The sequence below is a fragment of the Nerophis ophidion genome, linkage group LG01, assembly GCF_033978795.1.
Source record: "Nerophis ophidion isolate RoL-2023_Sa linkage group LG01, RoL_Noph_v1.0, whole genome shotgun sequence".
Classification (NCBI taxonomy): Eukaryota; Metazoa; Chordata; class Actinopteri; order Syngnathiformes; family Syngnathidae; genus Nerophis; species Nerophis ophidion.
In genome coordinates this window covers 51,839,444-51,859,278 of record NC_084611.1, presented here as the reverse complement: position 1 = coordinate 51,859,278, position 19,835 = coordinate 51,839,444, and the positions used below count along the sequence as shown (strand labels likewise).

The 19,835-nt window shown below is 41.9% G+C and overlaps 1 protein-coding gene across 1 annotated transcript in view; it reads left to right on the top strand.

The window, feature by feature from the left end:
- polq (polymerase (DNA directed), theta) overlaps positions 1–19,835 on the top strand; it is a 112,932-nt gene that overhangs the window by 61,606 nt on the left and 31,491 nt on the right. The window contains exons 19-24 of the mRNA XM_061906837.1: positions 4,488–5,664; positions 8,209–9,226; positions 9,296–9,406; positions 13,612–13,808; positions 17,110–17,317; positions 17,383–17,576. Of these exons, the coding sequence (XP_061762821.1) occupies positions 4,488–5,664; positions 8,209–9,226; positions 9,296–9,406; positions 13,612–13,808; positions 17,110–17,317; positions 17,383–17,576 (2,905 nt within the window). The remainder of the gene's footprint in view (positions 1–4,487; positions 5,665–8,208; positions 9,227–9,295; positions 9,407–13,611; positions 13,809–17,109; positions 17,318–17,382; positions 17,577–19,835) is intronic.

Sequence of the window (19,835 nt, the reverse complement as noted above, 5' to 3'; positions counted from 1 at the left end):
TCCAACAAAACACCAGCCGCACTCGTGCTAAGGTCCCTCACCTCGCTCGCTCACACACTGACTGACGTCACATGCGTCACATCATAAAGGGCCACACACACACACACATGCTACTCTCATAACACAGTGGTTCTCAACCTTTTTTCAGTGATGTACCCCCCTGTGAAAAGCATTTTTGGTTGAAAAAAAGAGATAAAGAAGTAAAATAAAGCACTATGTAATCAGTTTCTGATTTATTAAATTGTATAACTTTGCAAAATATTGCTCATTTGTAATGGTCTTTCTTGAACTATTTGGAAAAAAAGATATACAAATAACTAAAAACTTGTTAAAAAATAAACAAGTGATTCAATTATAAATAAAGATTTCTACAAATATAAGTAATCATCAACTTAAAGTGGCCTCTTTGAGGATTGTAATAGATATCCATCTGAATTCATGAACTTAATTCTAAACATTTCTTCACAAAAAAAGAAATCTTTAACATCAATATTAATGGAACATGTCTACAAAAAACGCGGGCGGTGTTGATGAACGTGGACCCCGACTTAAACAAGTTGAAAAACATATTGGGGTGTTAGCAATTGTATGGAATATGTACTGTACTGTGCAATCTACTAATACAAGTCTCAATCAAAAAAGCACTTTATATGTAGAAAAGTTTTGTTAAGAAACCATTCTGAGCCTTAACTTATTTAGTTTTTATTTTATCTGTTATATATGTATTAACCCTGGCAATGGACCCTGTGTGTACATGTATGTTATGCCATTGTTTACAAATTCGGTAAATAAATAACCCAAAAATTTACATTTTTTTGTTTTCTTACTGTACCGAAAATGAACCGAACCGTGACCTCTGAACCGAGGTACGTACCGAACCAAAATTTTTGTGTACCGTTACACCACTAGTATATGTATATATAAACATTTATATATGTGTATATATGTGTGTATATTTATTTATACCGTATTTCCTTGAATTGCCGCAGGGCATATAGTATGCGCCTGCCTTGAATTACTGGCGGGTCAAACTCGCTTCGTGAAATAATTAGCCCATGCTTAGTGTTACCGCCTGGTCAAACTCGTGACGTCACGAGTGACACTTCCCCTGTGATCATTTTCAAAATGGAGGAGGCTGATTTCAATACCGGTAATTGGAAATCGCATAAAGGGAAGAAGATTTAGAGCTATTCAGTAAGATTTAACGTCTAAGCTTACATCACACTAAAATTTTTACTTCATGCCTTTGGTAAGTGCCGGAGTGAGAAGAGGTTTTAAAATAATTAGCGCATACTTACTTTTACCGCATGCCTTTGGTAAGCGCAGGAGTGAGAAGAGGTTTTAAATTAATTAGCGCCCCGGTGGCAATTCAAGGAAATACGGTTTATATAAATATACACACATATATATATACATATATAAATGTTTATATATACATATACTAGTGGTGTAACGGTACACAAAAATTTCGGTTCGGTACGTACCTCGGTTCAGAGGTCACGGTTCGGTTCATTTTCGGTACAGTAAGTATGTGTGTATATATGTGTATGTATGTATGTGTATATGTATGTATATGTATATGTATATATAAATATATATGTGTGTGTATATATATACACATGTATATATATTGTGTGTATATATACACATATATGTATGTATATATGTGTACATGTATATATATGTATGTGTGTGTATATTTATTTATATGTGTATATGTTTATATATCTGTGTATATGTATATATGTGTGTATATATATATATATATATATATATATATACACACACGTGTGTATATATACCCATATATGTATATATTTGGTGTGTATATATATATATATATATATATATATATATGTATATGTATATATGTATATATATATATATATATATGTATATGTATATATATATATATATACATATGTATCTATATTATTTGTGTATATCTACACATATATGTATGTACATGTGTGTGTGTGTGTGTGTGTGTGTGTGTGTGTGTATATATATATATATATATATATACACACACATATATGTATATATATACACATATGTATGTATACATGTATGTATATATGTATACATGTATATGTATATATGTATATGTGTGTATATATATATATATATATATATATGTGTTTGTATTTATGTATGTGAGTTTGTGTGTATAAATATATATATAGGGGACGGCGTGGCGCAGTGGAAGAGTGGCCGTGCGCAACCCGTGGGTCACTTCACCCTTGCTCCTGATGGGTGCTGGTTGGCGCCTTTCATGGCAGCTCCCTCCATCAGTGTGTGAATGTGTGCGTGAATGGGTAAATGTGGAAGTAGTGTCAAAGCGCTTTGAGTACCTTGAAGGTAGAAAAGCGCTATACAAGTACAACCCATTTATCATTTATTATTTATTATATATATATATATATATATATATATATATATATATATATATATATATATATATATATATATATATATATATATATATATATATATATATATATGTGTAGTTGTGGGAAAAATCACAAGACTACTTCATCTCTACAGAACTGTTTCATGAGGGGTTCCCTCAATCATCAGGAGATTTTAATGGAAGCATTCACATACACAGAGTGGGTGGGTACAGGCAGGTGTAGGGGCGTGGTGATTGGCTCATGTGTTACCTAGGATGTGTTTCTGTCTGTGGCGGCATGTTGAAATGATTTCACTGCGCTTGTTGAGGGATGATAGATCTGGATGATATATAATAAACAGTTTCTCTTTCAAGCATAGGTTGCATCTTTTATTACCACTGTTGTAAGGTGTGCTGGATGCAAGAATTTGCCATGTTATTGAATATTCAACATTATTGTCTTTGAGGTTCCAAATGTGTTTACTGAGTTCTGTAGAATTCCGCAAAGTCTGGTTTCTAAAGGAGGCGTTGTGATTATTCCATCTTGTTTTGAACGCTCCTTCGGTTAATCCTACATACGTGTCGGATGTGTTAATGTCCTTGCGTGTTACCTTTGCTTGGTAAACGACTGATGTCTGTAAGCACCCTCCGTTGAGAGGGCAATCAGGTTTCTTGCGACAGTTACATTCCTTATTGGTTTCAGAGTCGTTTAGTCTGGGGGTGGGCAGTCCTTTTGCAATTGCTTTGTTGTGGTTTGAAATGATTTGTTGTATGTTATTCATACGGCTGTAGCTCAATTTAATGTTGTTCTTGTTGAATATTTTTCTTAGGGTGTTGCCTTTGGGCAAGTGTTTGTCGATCAGAGTGAGGAACTTGTGGCCGATGTTGGTTGAGACGTTTTTGCTGAATGGCAGATTGTACCAGATGATGTTGTTTCGTTTTCTGCTCTTTTTTTAGTTGGTTTCCTGGAGTGGGTTCTGTAGAGATGAAGTAGTCTTGTGATTTTTCCCACACCTACATATTGCGCTCTACCACGGTATCGAGCACTATTCTCTGGATAATCCAATCAAGACATATATATATATATATACTGTATATATGTATGTGTTTATGTATGTGTATATATATATATATATATATGTGTGTGTGTGTTTCTATATATTTGTATATGTGTATATATATATACATATACATATACGTGTGTGTGTGTGTGTGTGTGTATATATATATATATATATATATATATATATATATATATATATGTTCATAGATAGATAGATAGTACTTTATTTATTCCGTCAGGAGAGTTCCTTCAGGAAAATTACAATTTTCAGCACAATCCCATCCAAGATCAGACAAACATTACAGGGAGACAGAACAGGATCGCTGACGGGTCTGCCGGCTTCCAGCGCCCCTTACAAAAAAGATGACATACAGGTAAACAAGGGGGGTGGGGAGGGGAGGAAAAAAATAGAAGATTAAAATTAAATTAAAAAATCGGTCTTAGCCTAGGCCCTGGAGTGGGGGTGCAGACTGAGGCCAAGGGAAAAAAAAAAAAAAAAAACAACAACTCATAGCCATAGTACACATCCATCTATGTGTATATGTATATGGATCAACCATCTTCTCATTATCAAAATAACACAACAGCAGGCTGAACGGTCAACGCGCGTGCACCGCACACAAGTCTCTTTTGGGCTCAAAAACATTAACAACTATGTTGCTACAATAATGAAAAATGTTAAAACTGAAATAATTTTTACCTTGCTGTCACGAATGGAAGATGGTGTGCCATCATGAGACTGAGAAGAGCAGGCAGAGAAGAAGGGAAGTGTGTGTGTGGGTTCCCTCTTCTCTCTAAAATGAATGACCGAATGTTTGTACGCACAGACATGGTTTACACACCGGCATTTTAGGTGCAATTTAAATATTTGTACATTGAAAAGTTTACAGATTTAGAGGTTCGTATATTGAGTTTCCGCTGTGCTTGCCTCACATTGCAGCAACCATGTATTATATTTTCTCAAAGGGGTGAACACGAGGGGTGTCCTCACTTTTATTAGCGCAGCCCTAATTCCACTGTCTCCTTCCTCAGTTCCAAGCGTGCGGTGGATGAGAGCGAGGTGGAAGCAGTGGAGCGAAGGAACCTCCGCTGTGTGTGGGTGAGCGGCGGGCGGGCCCTGACGGAGCAGGAAGCGTCCGTCGCCATTGTGTCCGAGGCAAAGCTCCTCCTTCAAGGAGACCTGGCACGGCTGGGGATTCAGTGGGACCCCTCAACAGTTCCCCCTGGCGCTCCTGCTGTACACAGCTTACAACAAGACCATCAAGAGGCAGGTGCAGGTCAGAAAACCAAGACGGTTGATGTTACACCAAAGAGAAATGAACACGTGAAACACGGAGAACCTGAGACGCGTCCCACTTATTGCTCTGAGGATTTGGTCGTCCAGGAACTTTTGAGTGCAAGGGGAAAATCTGACATTGAGGTTTCTGTGAAAGGTGGTACAGAAAATGGAGAGCAGGACAAAGGCAGAAGTCAAGTTTCAGTCAGAAAAAAGGAAGCACTCGTTATAAGGAGCATGACGCAAGAATTGGCTGACATTATGTCCAGCCCTGCAGTGCTTCAACCCCAACAACCAGATCTCCCTCCGATGCCTCTCCCTCGGTTTAGAGCCCCACTTCCCAGGTTGGAAGAACACCACAGGACATCAGAAGTTGGTGGTACTTCGAGGCTTGGTTTGTCATCTGTGCAGACGGGAAAACTCAAGCATACGCAGATCCTAAACAAAGTTCTGCAGTCCATACAAACCGACAACAAGCCACAAGACCCCACTGATGTCACTCCTGTCCCCGTCCTAAAAACAATTCCCCAAGGGAAAAAGACTGATTTAAGTACATTACTGTCCCCTAAAGCCAAGCGAAGGAGGGTGGAGGGGGCTGTGGTGGACATTTTTTCATCCCCTGAGCTCTACGCAGCAGATGGAGTGCAGCCAGATGCCAGGCGGCCAGAAGAGACGTTTGGCGACAGCTTTGAATTGGACACGCAAACCGAAAGGATAATTGTTGTCCAACCGGGATTAGAACACGATGTAAGACATCCGCAGGATTTGAATGAAGCTGATGTGTGTGATGAGGAAATGGTAGATGCAGTTGTGGAGCAGAAGGACAAAGGCGAGGGAAGAACCAGACTTGAAGCAAAGGACAATGCATGCCCAAATTTCAATGTCTCTCTGACAGACAGTCAGATGGATCACATCCTGGAGACCAGTCATCAGGTGAGTAATGATCGTGGCACGCGTTTATATATCACATACAAGGTAACACCACTCGTATGTGAGCTACAGTGCTAACCATAGATATCTTATAAGTAAATGCAGCGTCGAGCGCTACTGCCTACTGGCGCTGACGAGACGCGGGCCAGCCATCTTGGAGTGGTGATCCACTCCACTCAGTGCGATTCATTTGGCAGGAGCAATGAACTGTCTGCGCATTTAATTCATTTTACCTCACTGAATACCACTGATTTTCACGAGTATTTTTTTGTCATACGTGTAGCTATGATAAAGGACACACGTTTTGGCATGTTTTATTATTCATAGTTTGCTTAACAGTAATAGAATATTCTTATATGCTATAAATCAGTGTTTTTCAACCACTGTGCCGCGGCACACTAGTGTGCCGTGAGATAAAGTCTAGTGTGCCGTTGGAGATTGTCATTTCATCTAATTGGATTAAAAATAACTTTTTGCAAACCAGTAATTCCATCCATCCATCTTCTTCCGTTTATCTGAGGTCGGGTCGCGGGGACAGCAGCCTAAGCAGGGAAGCCCAGACCTTCCTCTCCACAGTCACTTCATCCAGCTCTTCCTTCGGGATCCCGTGGCGTTCCCAGGCCAGCCTGGATACATAGTCTTCCCAATGTGTCCTGGGTCTTCCCCTTGGCCTCCTACCGGTTGGACGTGCCCTAAACACCTCCCTTAGGGAGGTGTTTAGGTGGCATCCTGACCAAATGCCCGAACCACCTCATCTGGCTCCTCTCCATGTGGAGGAGCAGCTGCTTAACCCTATCTCTAAGGGAGAGCCCCGCCACCCGGCGGAGGAAACGCATTTCGGCCGCATGTACCCGCTATCTTGTCCTTTCGGTCATAACCCAGTAATTGTAGGCTGCAAATGATGTGTTGTTGTTGAGTGTTGGTGCTGTCTGGAGCCTCGGCAGAGTAACCCTGTAATACTCTTCCATATCAGTAGGTGGCAGCAGGTAGCTAATTGTTTTGTCGTGATCACAGTATGCAGGCGACAGCGTGAGGCATTGTGCAGGTAAAAAGGTATGTAACTCTTAAACCAAAAGTAAACAACAGGAAAATGCTGCTAAGAAAAGGCATTGAAGATTAGGGAAGGCTATGCAAAATTAAACTAAAACTGAACTAGCTACAAAGTAAACTAAAACAGAATGCTGGACGACCGCAAAGACTTACAGCGCGTGGAGCAGATGGCGTCCACAAAGTACATCCGTGCATGACACGACAATCAACAATGTCCCCACAAAGAAGTATAGCGTCCGCACAACTTACATAGTTTTAAATGCCGAAACAGAGCAGGTGCGGGGAATAGCGGTCAAGGACCACATGAAACTGGTACAGGAAGATAGCAACAAAGTAGGAAAAGCCACCGAAATAAGAGCGCCAAACAAGAAGTAAAACACGACACACAGAAAAAGATAAGTCAGGGTGTGATGTCACAGGTGGTGAGAGTACACCTACTTTCAGACAAGAGCTATAGTGAAGCATGCGACAATGACTTTTTATTGTCAATATCGGCTGCTGAGTTTAATTTTTCAGAACTTTCTGCTGGTTGTGTGCCTCGGGATTTTTTCAATGAAGAAAATGTGCCTTGGTTCAGAAAAGGTTGAAAAACACTGCTATACGTGACCAGACGTCCGAGATCAAAACTGGGAATGTAATCCCAGAGAAGGGGGAAAAAACGGTCAGCTATTAATATGATTATGTTATATACATGCATATATCCTACATAAACAATGTATGAATACATTAGATATCTATATATCTTATGGACCTATATACTGTATCTCTGTTGCTGGAGCAGCAGATAGTTTATTCTGTCTTGACAAGATCCTGAGTAGTCCTGGGTTCAATCCCGGGCTTGGGATCTTACTGTGTGGAGTTTGCATGTTTTCCCCGTGACTGCGTGGCTTCCCTCCGGGTACTCCGGCTTCCTCCCACCTCCAAAGACATGCACCTGGGGATAGGTTTATTGGCAACACTAAATTGGCCCTAGTGTGTGAATGTGAGTGTGAATGTTGTCTATTTCTGTTGGCCCTGCGATGAGGTGACGACTTGTCCAGGGTGTACCCCGCCTTCCGCCCGATTGTAGCTGAGATAGGCCCCAGCGCCCCCCGCGACCCCAAAAAGGAATAAGCGGTAGGAAATGGATGGATGGATGTCACTTTGGATAAAAGCGTCTGCCAAATACCTAAACATAAACATATACAAACACCTGAAAGTCTTTATATCAGCTAAAACCACCAATTTAAACCCCGGCGGAGTCATACCAAAGACTATCAAAATGAGACCCCTTTCTTCCCTGGGGTTGGAATTGGGGGTTAAATCGCCAAAAATGATTCCCGGGCGCGGCACCGCTGCTGCCCACTGCTCCCTTCACCTCCCAGGGGGTGAACAAGGGGATGGGTCAAATGCAGAGGACAAATTTCACCATACCTAGTGTGTGTGTGACAATCCTTGGTACTTTAACTTTTTAACTTTAAAATGTCAATTTAAAGGCAAATTCTGATATTTCCGCAGGATTGTTCTCCCGATGAAGGTAACAATGCCGCTGAGGACAACCCAAACCGAAGCAGCAGCTTTTTGTTTGACAGTCTGTATGAGAACTCGCCGAGCCCACGCCAAATCCCGCCGCGCCCACCGGTAGACGAGGAGACTGGATGTGGGCGCCCCCTGCTGTCCGCGCAGGAGCGACGCCGCAGCGAGCTCCTCGTCAACCAGCAGGCGGAGAAGCACGAGGCCATCCAGTGGGGCGAGTCCTCCTTCAACCTGTCGGAGTGGGGCGACTCCATGCTGGTGGGCGAGCACTTTTTAGAGAAGCAGGAGGGCGGCCTTCATGAAGGCAACGAGGAGCAAGCCGGGCCACAAAGTGAAGCTCAAGATGAAGTTTCACTGCAAAGTGGAGACCATGGACCGGATGTCCGTTTTGCACCTGAGAGCAGCTTTGATTGCAGTCCGGGTCTGCAGGAGATCTTTGACCGCTGGCCTAGTATGTCTGATCAGCCTGTGCAGAACATCCCATCAGACCTCAAAGGCACGGTCGACCATGCTGCTCCCATGCAGATGGCAATCACGGACGACCCTGAGAGGGATTCTGCAGGATTACAACCATCAATAGAGAGGCCTGACTCTGCTGGTGACCTTGTACCTCCTACTCAGGAGACCCCGCCCGTGACGCCCAGAATAAAACTAACCACGACCTCCATCCAGTCGCCTCTTGCCATCCCGCCATTCAACCAGTCGACTCCTTCCAACCTCCACCGGGGGGAACCTCCTAAGCCTCCGCCACCTGACAACGCCACCCAGCTGCAGCCTCATTGCGAGGACACGCCGCCGGACTCCTACGGGGGCTTCTCTCTACAGCTCTCCCAGGACGCGCCGCTTTCCTCCAGCGGCGCCTTCTCCATCATCGACGTGTCCAGCAACCGGCGGCTCTTCGACGCCTTTGTGGAAGAGTGGGAAACGAAAGAGCGATTCTCTCTGGCTTTGGCCTGGGAGAAGAAGGAGCGCCCAAAGGCGCAGGACGGGGAAATTGGAGGTGATCAATGCAGAGGCATTTGCTCGCAGGGAAATATGATTAACGTGTTTTGTGTTTTTGTGTAAACAGCTGACGGGTTTCCAGTAAGAGGCAGTGATGGATCGGTGCTGATTGGACTGTCTGTCTGCTGGGGAGCAAGAGACGCTTACTACATATCCTTTCAGCGAGAGCAGAACCAAGGTGCACACATACACACTAGAGCCCGATTTACAAAACCCAAAACCAGTGAAGTTTTATGGGGTGGGGTTATACGTGAGCATATAACACCAATTCTTGAGAGTTTGCACTGTCTCCTTGTCCATTTTACAAACCCCGTTTCCAAATGAGTTGGGAAATTTTGTTAGATGTAAATATAAACGGAATACAATGATTTGCAAATCCTTTTCAACCCATATTCAATTAAATGCACCACAAAGACAAGATATTTGATGTTAAAACTCATAAACTGTATTTATTTTTTCGCAAATAATAATTAACTTAGAATTTCATGGCTGCAGCACGTGCCAATGTAGTTGGGAAAGGGCATGTTCACAACTGTGTTACATCACCTTTTCTTTTAACAACACTCAATAAATGTTTGGGAACTAAGGAAACTAATTGTTGAAACTTTCAAAGTGGAATTCTTTCCCATTGGTGTTTTATGTAGAGCTTCAGTCGTTCAACAGTCCGGGGTCTCCGCTGTCGTATTTTACGCTTCATAATGGGAGACAGGTCTGGACTGCAGGCGGGCCAGGAGAGTACCCGCACTCTTTTTTTACAAAGCCACGCTGTTGTAACACGTGCTGAATGTGGCTTGGCATTGTCTTTCTGAAATAAGCAGGGGCGTCCATGAAAAAGACGGCGCTTAGATGGCAGCATATGTTGTTCCAAATCCTGTATGTACCTTTCAGCATTAATGGTGCCTTCACAGACGTGTACTTTACCCATGCCTTGGGCACTAATGCACCCCCATACCATCACAGATGCTGGCTTTTGAACTTTGCGTAGATAACAGTCTGGATGGTTCGCTTCCCCTTTGTTCCAGATGACACTATGTTAAATATTTCCAAAAACGATTTGAAATGTGGTCTCGTCAGACCACAGAACACTTTCACACTTTGCATCAGTCCATCTTAGATGATCACGGGCCCATAGAAGCCGGCGGAGTTTCTGGATGTTGTTGATAAATGGCTTTCGCTCTGCATAGTAGAGCTTTAACTTGCACTTTCAGATGTAGCGACGAACTGTATTTTGTGACAGTGGTTTTCTGAAGTGTTCCTGAGCCCATGTGGTGATATCCTTTAGAGATTGATGTCGGTTTTTGACACAGTGCGGTCTGAGGGATCGAAGGTCTCGGTCATTCAATGTTGGTTTCAGGCCATGCCGCTTACATGGAGTGATTTCTCCAGATTCTCGGAACCTTTTGATGATATTATGGACTGTAGATGTTGAAATCCCTAAATTTCTTGCAATTGCACTTTGAGAAACGTTGTTCTTAAACTGTTTGACTATTTGCTCACGCAGTTGTGGACAAAGGGGTGTACCTCGCCCCATCCTTTCTTGTGAAAGACAGAGCATTTTTTGGGAAGCTGTTTTTATACCCAATCGTGGCACCCACCTGTTCCCAATTAGCCTGCACACCTGTGGGATGTTCCAAATAAGTGTTTGATGAGCATTCCTCAACTTTATCAGTATTTATTGCCACCTTTCCCATCTTCTTTCTCAAATGTGTTGCTGGCATCAAATTGTAAAGTTAATGATTATTTGCAAAAATAAAAGTGTTTATCAGTTTGAACATGAAATATGTTGTCTTTGTAGCATATTCAACTGAATATGGGTTGAAAAGGATTTGCAAATCATTGTATTCCGTTTATATTTACATCTAACACAATTTCCCAACTCATATGAAAACGGGGTTTGTAGAATTGATTTTAAAACATTGCTGTTTGCTTTTAAAGCTTTATATCAGTGGTCTCAAACTCAATTTACCTGGGGGCCACTGGATGCAGAGTCTGCGTGAGGCTGGACCACAAGAAAGTATCTCTTAAATGTTTTTTTCTCTGTGCAAATAAGACACATCGGGGTGCCCCTGTGCTCAACAAAGAAATATTGCATCTCCCACTTTTCCTGGAATTGTCTTTGCTCATCACAAAGCTTTCTCTTCACTGCAGGCTTTGAGAATGACATGTTTGGGGTTGTGGAATATATTTGTATTTAGCTGATACACGGAGAATGTTATGTGTCGTTCGGCTTTTCCTCCCTACAGCAACACGGCTGTCGGCGGATAATAGCCCGCAAGGTACCGGGATAGCGAGCGCAAAAAAAAGTGACGGCCCCCGGAGTGTTATCCGGCGTTATATAGAAATATATGTAGTGTTCATCATGTGAGGCAATGCAAATTAAACAATAAAAAAAACAAAAAACGGTTTGAATTGGTCCAGGTTATCGGGGACTGTTATTAGTGACATACAGGTGTCGCGGTGTGACTGGAGCCAGGCACGTGAGAAAACCCTCGTCTCCATGGCAACGTCTGTCGCTTCACTTCACTCATTTGCCGCTTTTCCACTAATGCAGTGGTAGGCAACCCAGAACGTTGAAAGAGCCATTTTGCACCCAAATAACACAACGCTGTCAAGCGCCATTCATATAAAACTCGCGGGCCGCACTAACATTAAACTTTCATATTAAAGTGGGGGCCGCAAAATAATGTCTTGCGGGCCACGTGTCTAAGACACCTGCTTTACATGGACTGGCACCTCATTATATCTCGGACCTCATCCAAATTTACACTCCTGCCCGCGCTCTGAGATCCTGCTTCAGCCTTTGGTGCCTAAGACGAGACTTAAAACCAGGGGAGACAGGGCCCTCTCTATGGTCAGCCCTAAGCTCTGGAACACTCTGCTCCTCCATGTTACAACTGCTCCCACAGTGGAGTGTTTTAAGTCTCTTCTTAAGACCCACTTTTATTCTTTGGCTTTTAACACTACATCAGTTGTGTGGTCCTCTGTGTTTTTTAAATTTTGATTTCTATTTATTGTTTTAATTGGTTTTACCCTTTAAAATCGTTTTTAATCATATTTATTTTTATATTTTTTTATATGTATATATTTTTTTCGTTTATTCAGTCATTGGTGGAGCTAAGGATAATATTTGAATATTATTTTTAATATTTTTGTGCAGCACTTTGGAAACATTTCTGTTGTTTAAATGTGCTATACAAATAAAGTGAATTGAAAGTGGATTAGAAGTTAGTACGTTGTGTAAATGTTAAATAAAAACTGAATCCATCCATCTATCCATCCATCTTCCACTTATCCGAGGTCGGTCGCGGGGGCAGCAGCCTAAGCAGGGAAGCCCAGACTTCCCTCTCCCCAGCAACTTCGTCCAGCTCTTCCCGGGGGATCCCGAGGCGTTCCCAGGCCAGCCGGGAGACATAGTCTTCCCAACGTGTCCCGGGTCTTCCCCGTGGCCTCCTACCGGTTGGACGTGCCCTAAACACCTCCCTAGGGAGGCGTTTGGGTGGCATCCTGACCAGATGCCCGAACCACCTCATCTGGCTCCTCTCCATGTGGAGGAGCAGCGGCTTTACTTTGAGCTCCTCCCGGATGGCAGAGCTTCTCACCCTAACTCTAAGGGAGAGCCCCGCCACCCAGCGGAGGAAACTCATTTCGGCCGCTTGTACCCGTGATCTTATCCTTTCGGTCATAACCCACAGCTCATGACCATAGGTGAGGATGGGAACGTAGATCGACCGGTAAATTGAGAGCTTTGCCTTCCGTCGCAGCTCCTTCTTCACCACAACGGATCGGTACAACATCCGCATTACTGAAGATGCCGCACCGATCCGCCTGTCGATCTCATGATCCACTCTTCCCTCACTCGTGAACAAGACTCCAAGTTACTTGAACTCCTCCACTTGGGGAAGGGTCTCCTCCCCAACCCGGAGATGGCACTCCACCCTTTTCCGGGCGAGAACCATGGACTCGGACTTGGAGGTGCTGATTCTTTGAAAAAACTGAATACAATGATTTGCAAATCCTTTTCAACTTATATTCAATTGAATAGACTGTAAAGACAAGATACTTAACGTTTGAACTGGTAAACTTTATTTTTTGCAAATATTAGCTCATTTGAAATCTGATTCTTGCAACATGTTTCAAAAAAGCTGGCACAAGTGGCAAAAAAAAAGAGAAAGTTGAGGAATGCTCATCAAACACTTATTTGGAACATCTCACAGGTGAATAAGCTAATTGGGAACATGTGGGTGCTAAGATTGGGTATAAAAGCAGCTTTCATGAAATGCTCACCGTTACAAGCTCATGCACGTTTTTTTTTCTTCATTTAGAGTATATTGGGAAGCCTTAATTTAATCCGATTAATTGTCCGTCCCCCTTGTTGCTTCCCAGGTTTGAGTTTGAGCCTGGCTCCTCCCGCCCTGGATGAGAGTCTGTCAGTAGGCGAGAGGCTCGCACACGTGCAGGCGGGTCTCTGCGGGCCAGCCGCTGGAGGGAGGGTGGTGGTCACCTATGACATCATCCAGGTGTACAAAATGCTGGTGCTGAGCTGCGGCATCAGCTTGGAGGGACGATGTGAAGACCCCAAGGTGAGAGATTTGTGCTGTTTAGGATATTAGTGGAATATTAACATGATCTTTTTTTAGTCCCAGATCCATCAAACGTCGATAAACGTAGTGGTAATGTCTCATTTGCTGCCTTTTGACCTCTCATTCAGAACAAATAGGCTCAATAGCAGACTCAGTGGCCTAGTGGTTAGAGTTTCCGCTCTGAGATGGGTAGGTTGTGAGTTCAAACCCCGGCCGAGTCATACCAAAGACTATAAAAATGGGAGCCATTAGCTCCCTGCTTGACACTCAGCATCAAGGGTTGGAATAGGGGGTTAAATCACCAAAAATGATTCCCAGGCGTGGCCACCGCTGCTGCTGCTCACTGCTCCCCTCACCTCCCAGGGGGTGATCAAAGGGATGGGTCAAATGCAGAGAATAATTTTGCCACACCGAGTGTGTGTGTGTGTGTGTGTGACAATCATTGGTACTTTAACTTTAACTTTCAATAGAGACTAGAAAGAATAGTTTGGATCAAGTTGTACATCCTTGACAAAATCCACCTTATGCAAACCCTTTTGTTTTTAATATATGCTTTTGTAAAAATTAGCCCTAATTGACTATTATTGTTGCCAAATAGTGAGGTGTGTGTCTTTCACTTTAAAAGAAAAATGCACTTATTTTTAAAAATGTTGAAGATCATCCTCAATCCCTTATGTGAGAGATGTCTTACCCTTTTGTGTGCATTCTAAATGGTGGAAAACTGCTAGGATGAGGCGGCAAACAGTGCAGGTGTGTTGGACGAATCAGGATATCCGTGCAGTCTTAAAAAGTCTTAAATCCAGCAATTTGAATTTAAAAAAAATAGTTAAATATGACTTTGAAAGGTATTAAAAATATATTTACATTACTTTTATTTAAAACATCGATATACTTCAGTCTTGCTTTTAAATGTTTGGATTTTTGAGGACGCTGTAATATAACTACAAAATTAAACCTTTTGAATTTAATGACAAAGAAGTAAAAAAACGTCCATCCATACATACATACACACATTGTATGTACATACAGTTTGGAGGTTAGTGTACTGATATAGATTGATATAGATATTAAAAGTATGTGTAACGTAATTAAATAAGTATCTAGTGAATGACGGCACTCACACAGGCATAATTAGCGCGGTTTAAATGTTCGTAAACCCAAAAGTTCATAAATAGAGAGGTTTGTAAATTGAGGGTTCCACTGTACATACTTACAGTTAATACAGTTGTGGTTAAAAGTTTACATACACTGGTAAAGAACATAACGTCATGGCTGTCTTAAGTTTCCAATAATTTCTACAACTGACGGTAGGCGTGGTGTTCCTGGGATTAAAGGCCTCACCTTTTCTCCTCCTTACATATTGCTGGGTATTGTGGCCAAACGGCTCCATTTTTGTTTCATCTGACATCCCACTGACAAAGATAAGATCTTCTTAAGGAAAGTTCTGTGGTCAGATGGAACAAAAATGAAGCTGTTCGGCCACAATACCCAGCAATATGTTCGGAGGAGAAAAGGTGAGCAATATGTTTGGAGGAGAAAAGGTGAGGCCGGTAGGCGTAACACCATGTCTACCATCAAGCATGGTGGTGGTAGTACTAGGCTCTGGGCCTGTTTTGTTGCCAATGGAACTGGCGCTTTACAGATGGTAAATGGGGAAAAGGAAAAAAGAGGATTACCTCCAAATTCTTCAGGACAACCTAAAATCATCAGCCCGGAGGTTGGGTCTTTGGCGCAGTTGGCTGTTCCAACAGGACAATGACCCCAAGCACACGTTAAAAGTTATTAAAGGCTAAGATGAAGGTTTTAGAATGGCCATCCCGAAGTCTTGACTTAAACGTTTGGACAATGCTGAAGAAACAAGTCCATGTCAGAAAACCCCAAAATTTAGCTGAGCTTCGCCAATTTTGTCAAGAGGAGTGGTCAAAAATTCAAGCAGAAGCTTGTAGATGGCTACCAAAAGTGCCTTATTGCAGTGAAACTTGCCAAGGGACAAATATTACCATTGCTGTATGTATACTTTTGACCCAGCACATTTTGTCACATTTTCAGTAGACCCATAAGAAATTCATAAAAGAACCAAACTTTTTGATCTTTTTTTTGTGACCAACAAGTATGTGCTCCAATCACTCTATCACAAAAAAATAAGAGTTGTAGAAATGATTGGAAACGCAAGACAGCCATGATAGTGTGTTCCTTACAAGTGTATGTAAACTTTTGACCACGACTGTATACAAAACGATGTTGGAGCTTTTCGAATGTTGTATTAGGGCTTTATAGCTGAAATGGATCAAATTCTCATTACCTGCACTGTTAGCTGTCTCTTACTAGCAGTTTTGTACTATTTAGGAAGCACTGAAAAGGGAAGGATGTGTGTTCTTGTCTCTAATAAAGATTGTGGCTGATGAAAGAAGTGCAGATCCCCTTTAAAGGGCACATTTTCTGTAAAACTGATGGTTTGATTGTGTGGCCTAGTCAGTCTTACTGGATGCAAATAGTCACATGATCACATCAGCTCCCAGCCAAAGTTGACTCAATACACTGCAAAAAGTCAGTGTTCAAAATCAAGAAAAAACAAAAACCTTTTAGGGTATCGTATTTGAACTAAGCAAAATTATCTGCCAATAGAACAAGACAATTTGGCTTGTCAAGACTTTCCAAAAAAAGTAAAATTAGCTAACCTCAATGAACCCAAAATACCTTAAAATAAGTACATTCTCACTAATAACAAGTTCACTTTTTTTGGGTAGAAAAAACAGACCTTTTTTGTTCAATATGTTAAAAAATATTCTTAAATGAAGTCAATGCTAGTGCCATTATCTTGACATAATGATATGCGCTCGGCATCATGATTTTGAAGTAAGAAATTATTACTTTAAAAAAGTAGTTGTATACTTGTGAGTGTTGATGACACAGCTTTGCAACACTTGATATTCTAGTTTCAAGCATGCTTTACTCAATATAGGTCATCACATCTCAGCAACAACCTTTAATGTCTTACTAAGATCATTTAGGAGCAAAACCCTTAAAACAAGTAAAGCACTCTAACATAAAATCTGCTTAGTGAGAAGAATGATCTTGTCAGACAGAAAATAAGCAAATATCACCCTTTTTTGAGATATTTAATCTTACTTAGATTCCAGTTTTTGCAGTGTAATTGGAATAATTAACCTTTTTTTTTTAGCTGTTCCTGTTGGGGCTGTAGATCTTTGTCACTAATAATAACAGCTGCTCAGAACAGGACTGTGAGGAGAGGGTTTGAAACCACTTCCTGTCCTAACGGGTGTTGATGGGCTGCCTCCAGGTGGCGTGCTGGCTGTTGGACCCTGGCAGTGAGGAGAGAACCCTGCCCAACATGGTCACCGTCTATTGTCCGGACGCGCTCCCCCTTTTGGACGGGCTGGGGAACGCCCACGCGTACTGTCCTCGCGTGAGGGCGGCCACCACCAGCGTGCTCGCGTACGCCGTCATGAACCATCTCAGTCTTCTGCTCGACAAGGACGGCATGCTGGGTAGGAAAACATAAGTCGTCGTTTCGTCGTTTTGTACATGTGGTATCCCGTTCCCGCACGTGCAGACTCCTTCACGAGCGTGGAGATGCCTTGCCAAGTGTGTCTGGCGCTGCTGGAACTCAACGGCGTGGGTTTCAGCGTCGACGAGTGCGATAGACAAAAACGCGTGATGCAAGCCAAGCTGGTGGCGCTGGAAAGTCGAGCGTACGAGCTGGCGGGGCACGCCTTTTCCCTCACCTGCATCGACGACATCGCACAGGTGAGACCTTTGTTTTCGGTCCATCTGTCAGACTGGCATTTTGAAGCGGGAGCTTAGAACGTTCAGGCACAATCTCCCGACCCATTTAAAGGCCTACTGAAACCCACTACTACCGACCACGCAGTCTGATAGTTTATATATCAATGATGAAATCTTAACGTTGCAACACATGCCAATATGGCCGGTTTAGTTTACTAAATTGCAATTTTAAATATCCCGCAAAGTATACTGTTGAAAACGTAGCGGAATGATAACGCGTATGATGACGAGTGCGCGTGACGTCACCGGTTGTAGCGGACATGTTCTTCCAGCCCGATCCAAGCTACAAGTAGTCTGCTTTAATCGCATAATTACACAGTTCTCTGGACATCTGTGTTGCTGAATCTTTTGCAATTTGTTCAATTAATTTATGGAGACTACAAAGAAGAAAGATGTTGGTGGAAAGCGGTGTTTTGCGGTCGGCTGTAGCAAAACAAACACCGCCTGTGTTTTTTTTTTTACATCCCTAAAGATAACGGTGAAGCTTTAATATGGAACAGAGCGGTCAAGCGAACATGGTTTTCTACCACATGTCAACTGGCAGGTGACGGTGAGAAAATTGTGGTAATAAGTCTGCTCTTACCGTAGACATGAGCGGAGCTTGTGTCGTTCTTCCTGCAGCTGTCAAAGAGGCAGCTGCAACTCTCTTGGCTCCTCCGTGGCTTCCCTCAGAGACACTGGCGGTCACCACACCCCTCCGACTTTCAGGTATAACTATATAATCTCACTAAAACACTAGTAACACAATAAGCAGATAAGGGATTTTACAGAATTATCCTAGTAAATGTGTCTAATAACATTTGAATCGCTTCCACTGCCCCTTTTTTTTTTTTTTTCTTCTTCTAGTCCTTCACTCTCACTATCCTCATCCATGAATATTTCATCCTCGCTCAAATTAATGAGGAAATTGTCCTTTTCTCGGTCCGAAACGCTCTCGCTGCTGGTGGCTATGATTGTAAACAATGTTCAGATGTGAGGAGATCTACAACCAGTGACGTCACGCGCACATCGTCTGCTACTACCGGTACAGGCAAGACTTTTTTATTAGCGACCAAAAATTGCGAACTTTATCGTCGATGTTCCCTACTAAATCCTTTCAGCAAAAATATCGCAATATCGCGAAATGATCAAGTATGACACATAGAATGGACCTGCTATCCCCGTTTAAATAAGAAAATCTCATTTCAGTAGGCCTTTAAAGTGACCCTATTTTCGGGACTCTAGAAAGTATTTTAGAAGAAAAAAAAACTTACATCTTTCCATATATTAGCCGCACTGGACTATAAGTCGCAGATATATACGTAGTGAAATGAGTTATTTACACAGAAATATTCTGTAAATGTTTATTTGCATACCTTTTATTTTTTCCTAACTACTGTCTCATGGCAGTAAAACGGCTGATCAAACAAAACAGAAGTCATGCTCATGGACCCGGTAGCTGCGGAAGCTGGCTCTCCAATCAGCTAAACAGACTCTCACTGCAAAAAGTCAGTGTTCAAAAGCAAAAAAAAAAGGGGTATTTTATTTGAATTAAGCAAAATTATTTGCCAATAAAACAAGAGAATTTGGCTTGTCAAGACTTTCCAAAACAAGTAAGATTAGCTAACCTCAATAAACCCAAAAATACCTTAAAATAAGTATATTCTCACTAATAACAACGGTACTACTATTTAGTACATATTTTATATTGTTTTATTGAAAATAAAACAGCAAAGTCCATTTGGCTTTTTTTTTAAGATTGAAAATAAGAAATTATTAATAAAAAAAAATTGTTTTATACTTGTGAGTGTTGATGACACAGCTTTGCAACACATGATATTCTACTTTCAAGCATGTTTTACTCAATATAAGTCATCAAATCTCAGCAACAAGCTGTAATATCTTACTGAGATCATTTAGGACCAAAAGACCTAAAACAAGTAAAAAACTCTAACATAAAATCTGCTTAGTGAGAAGAATGATCTTATCAGACAGAAAATAAGCAAATATTACCCTTATTTGAGATATTTAATATCACTTAGATTTCAGTTTTTGCAGTGTAAGTCGCCAATATATATGTTGTGAAATTAGTTATTTACACAGAAATATTTTTTAAATGTTTATTTGCGTATCTTAAGTGTTTCCTAACTACTGTCTCATGGCAGTAAAACGGCTGATCAAACAAAACAGAAGTCATGGTCATGGACCTGCTAGCTGCGGAAAGTGGCTTTCCAGACTCGC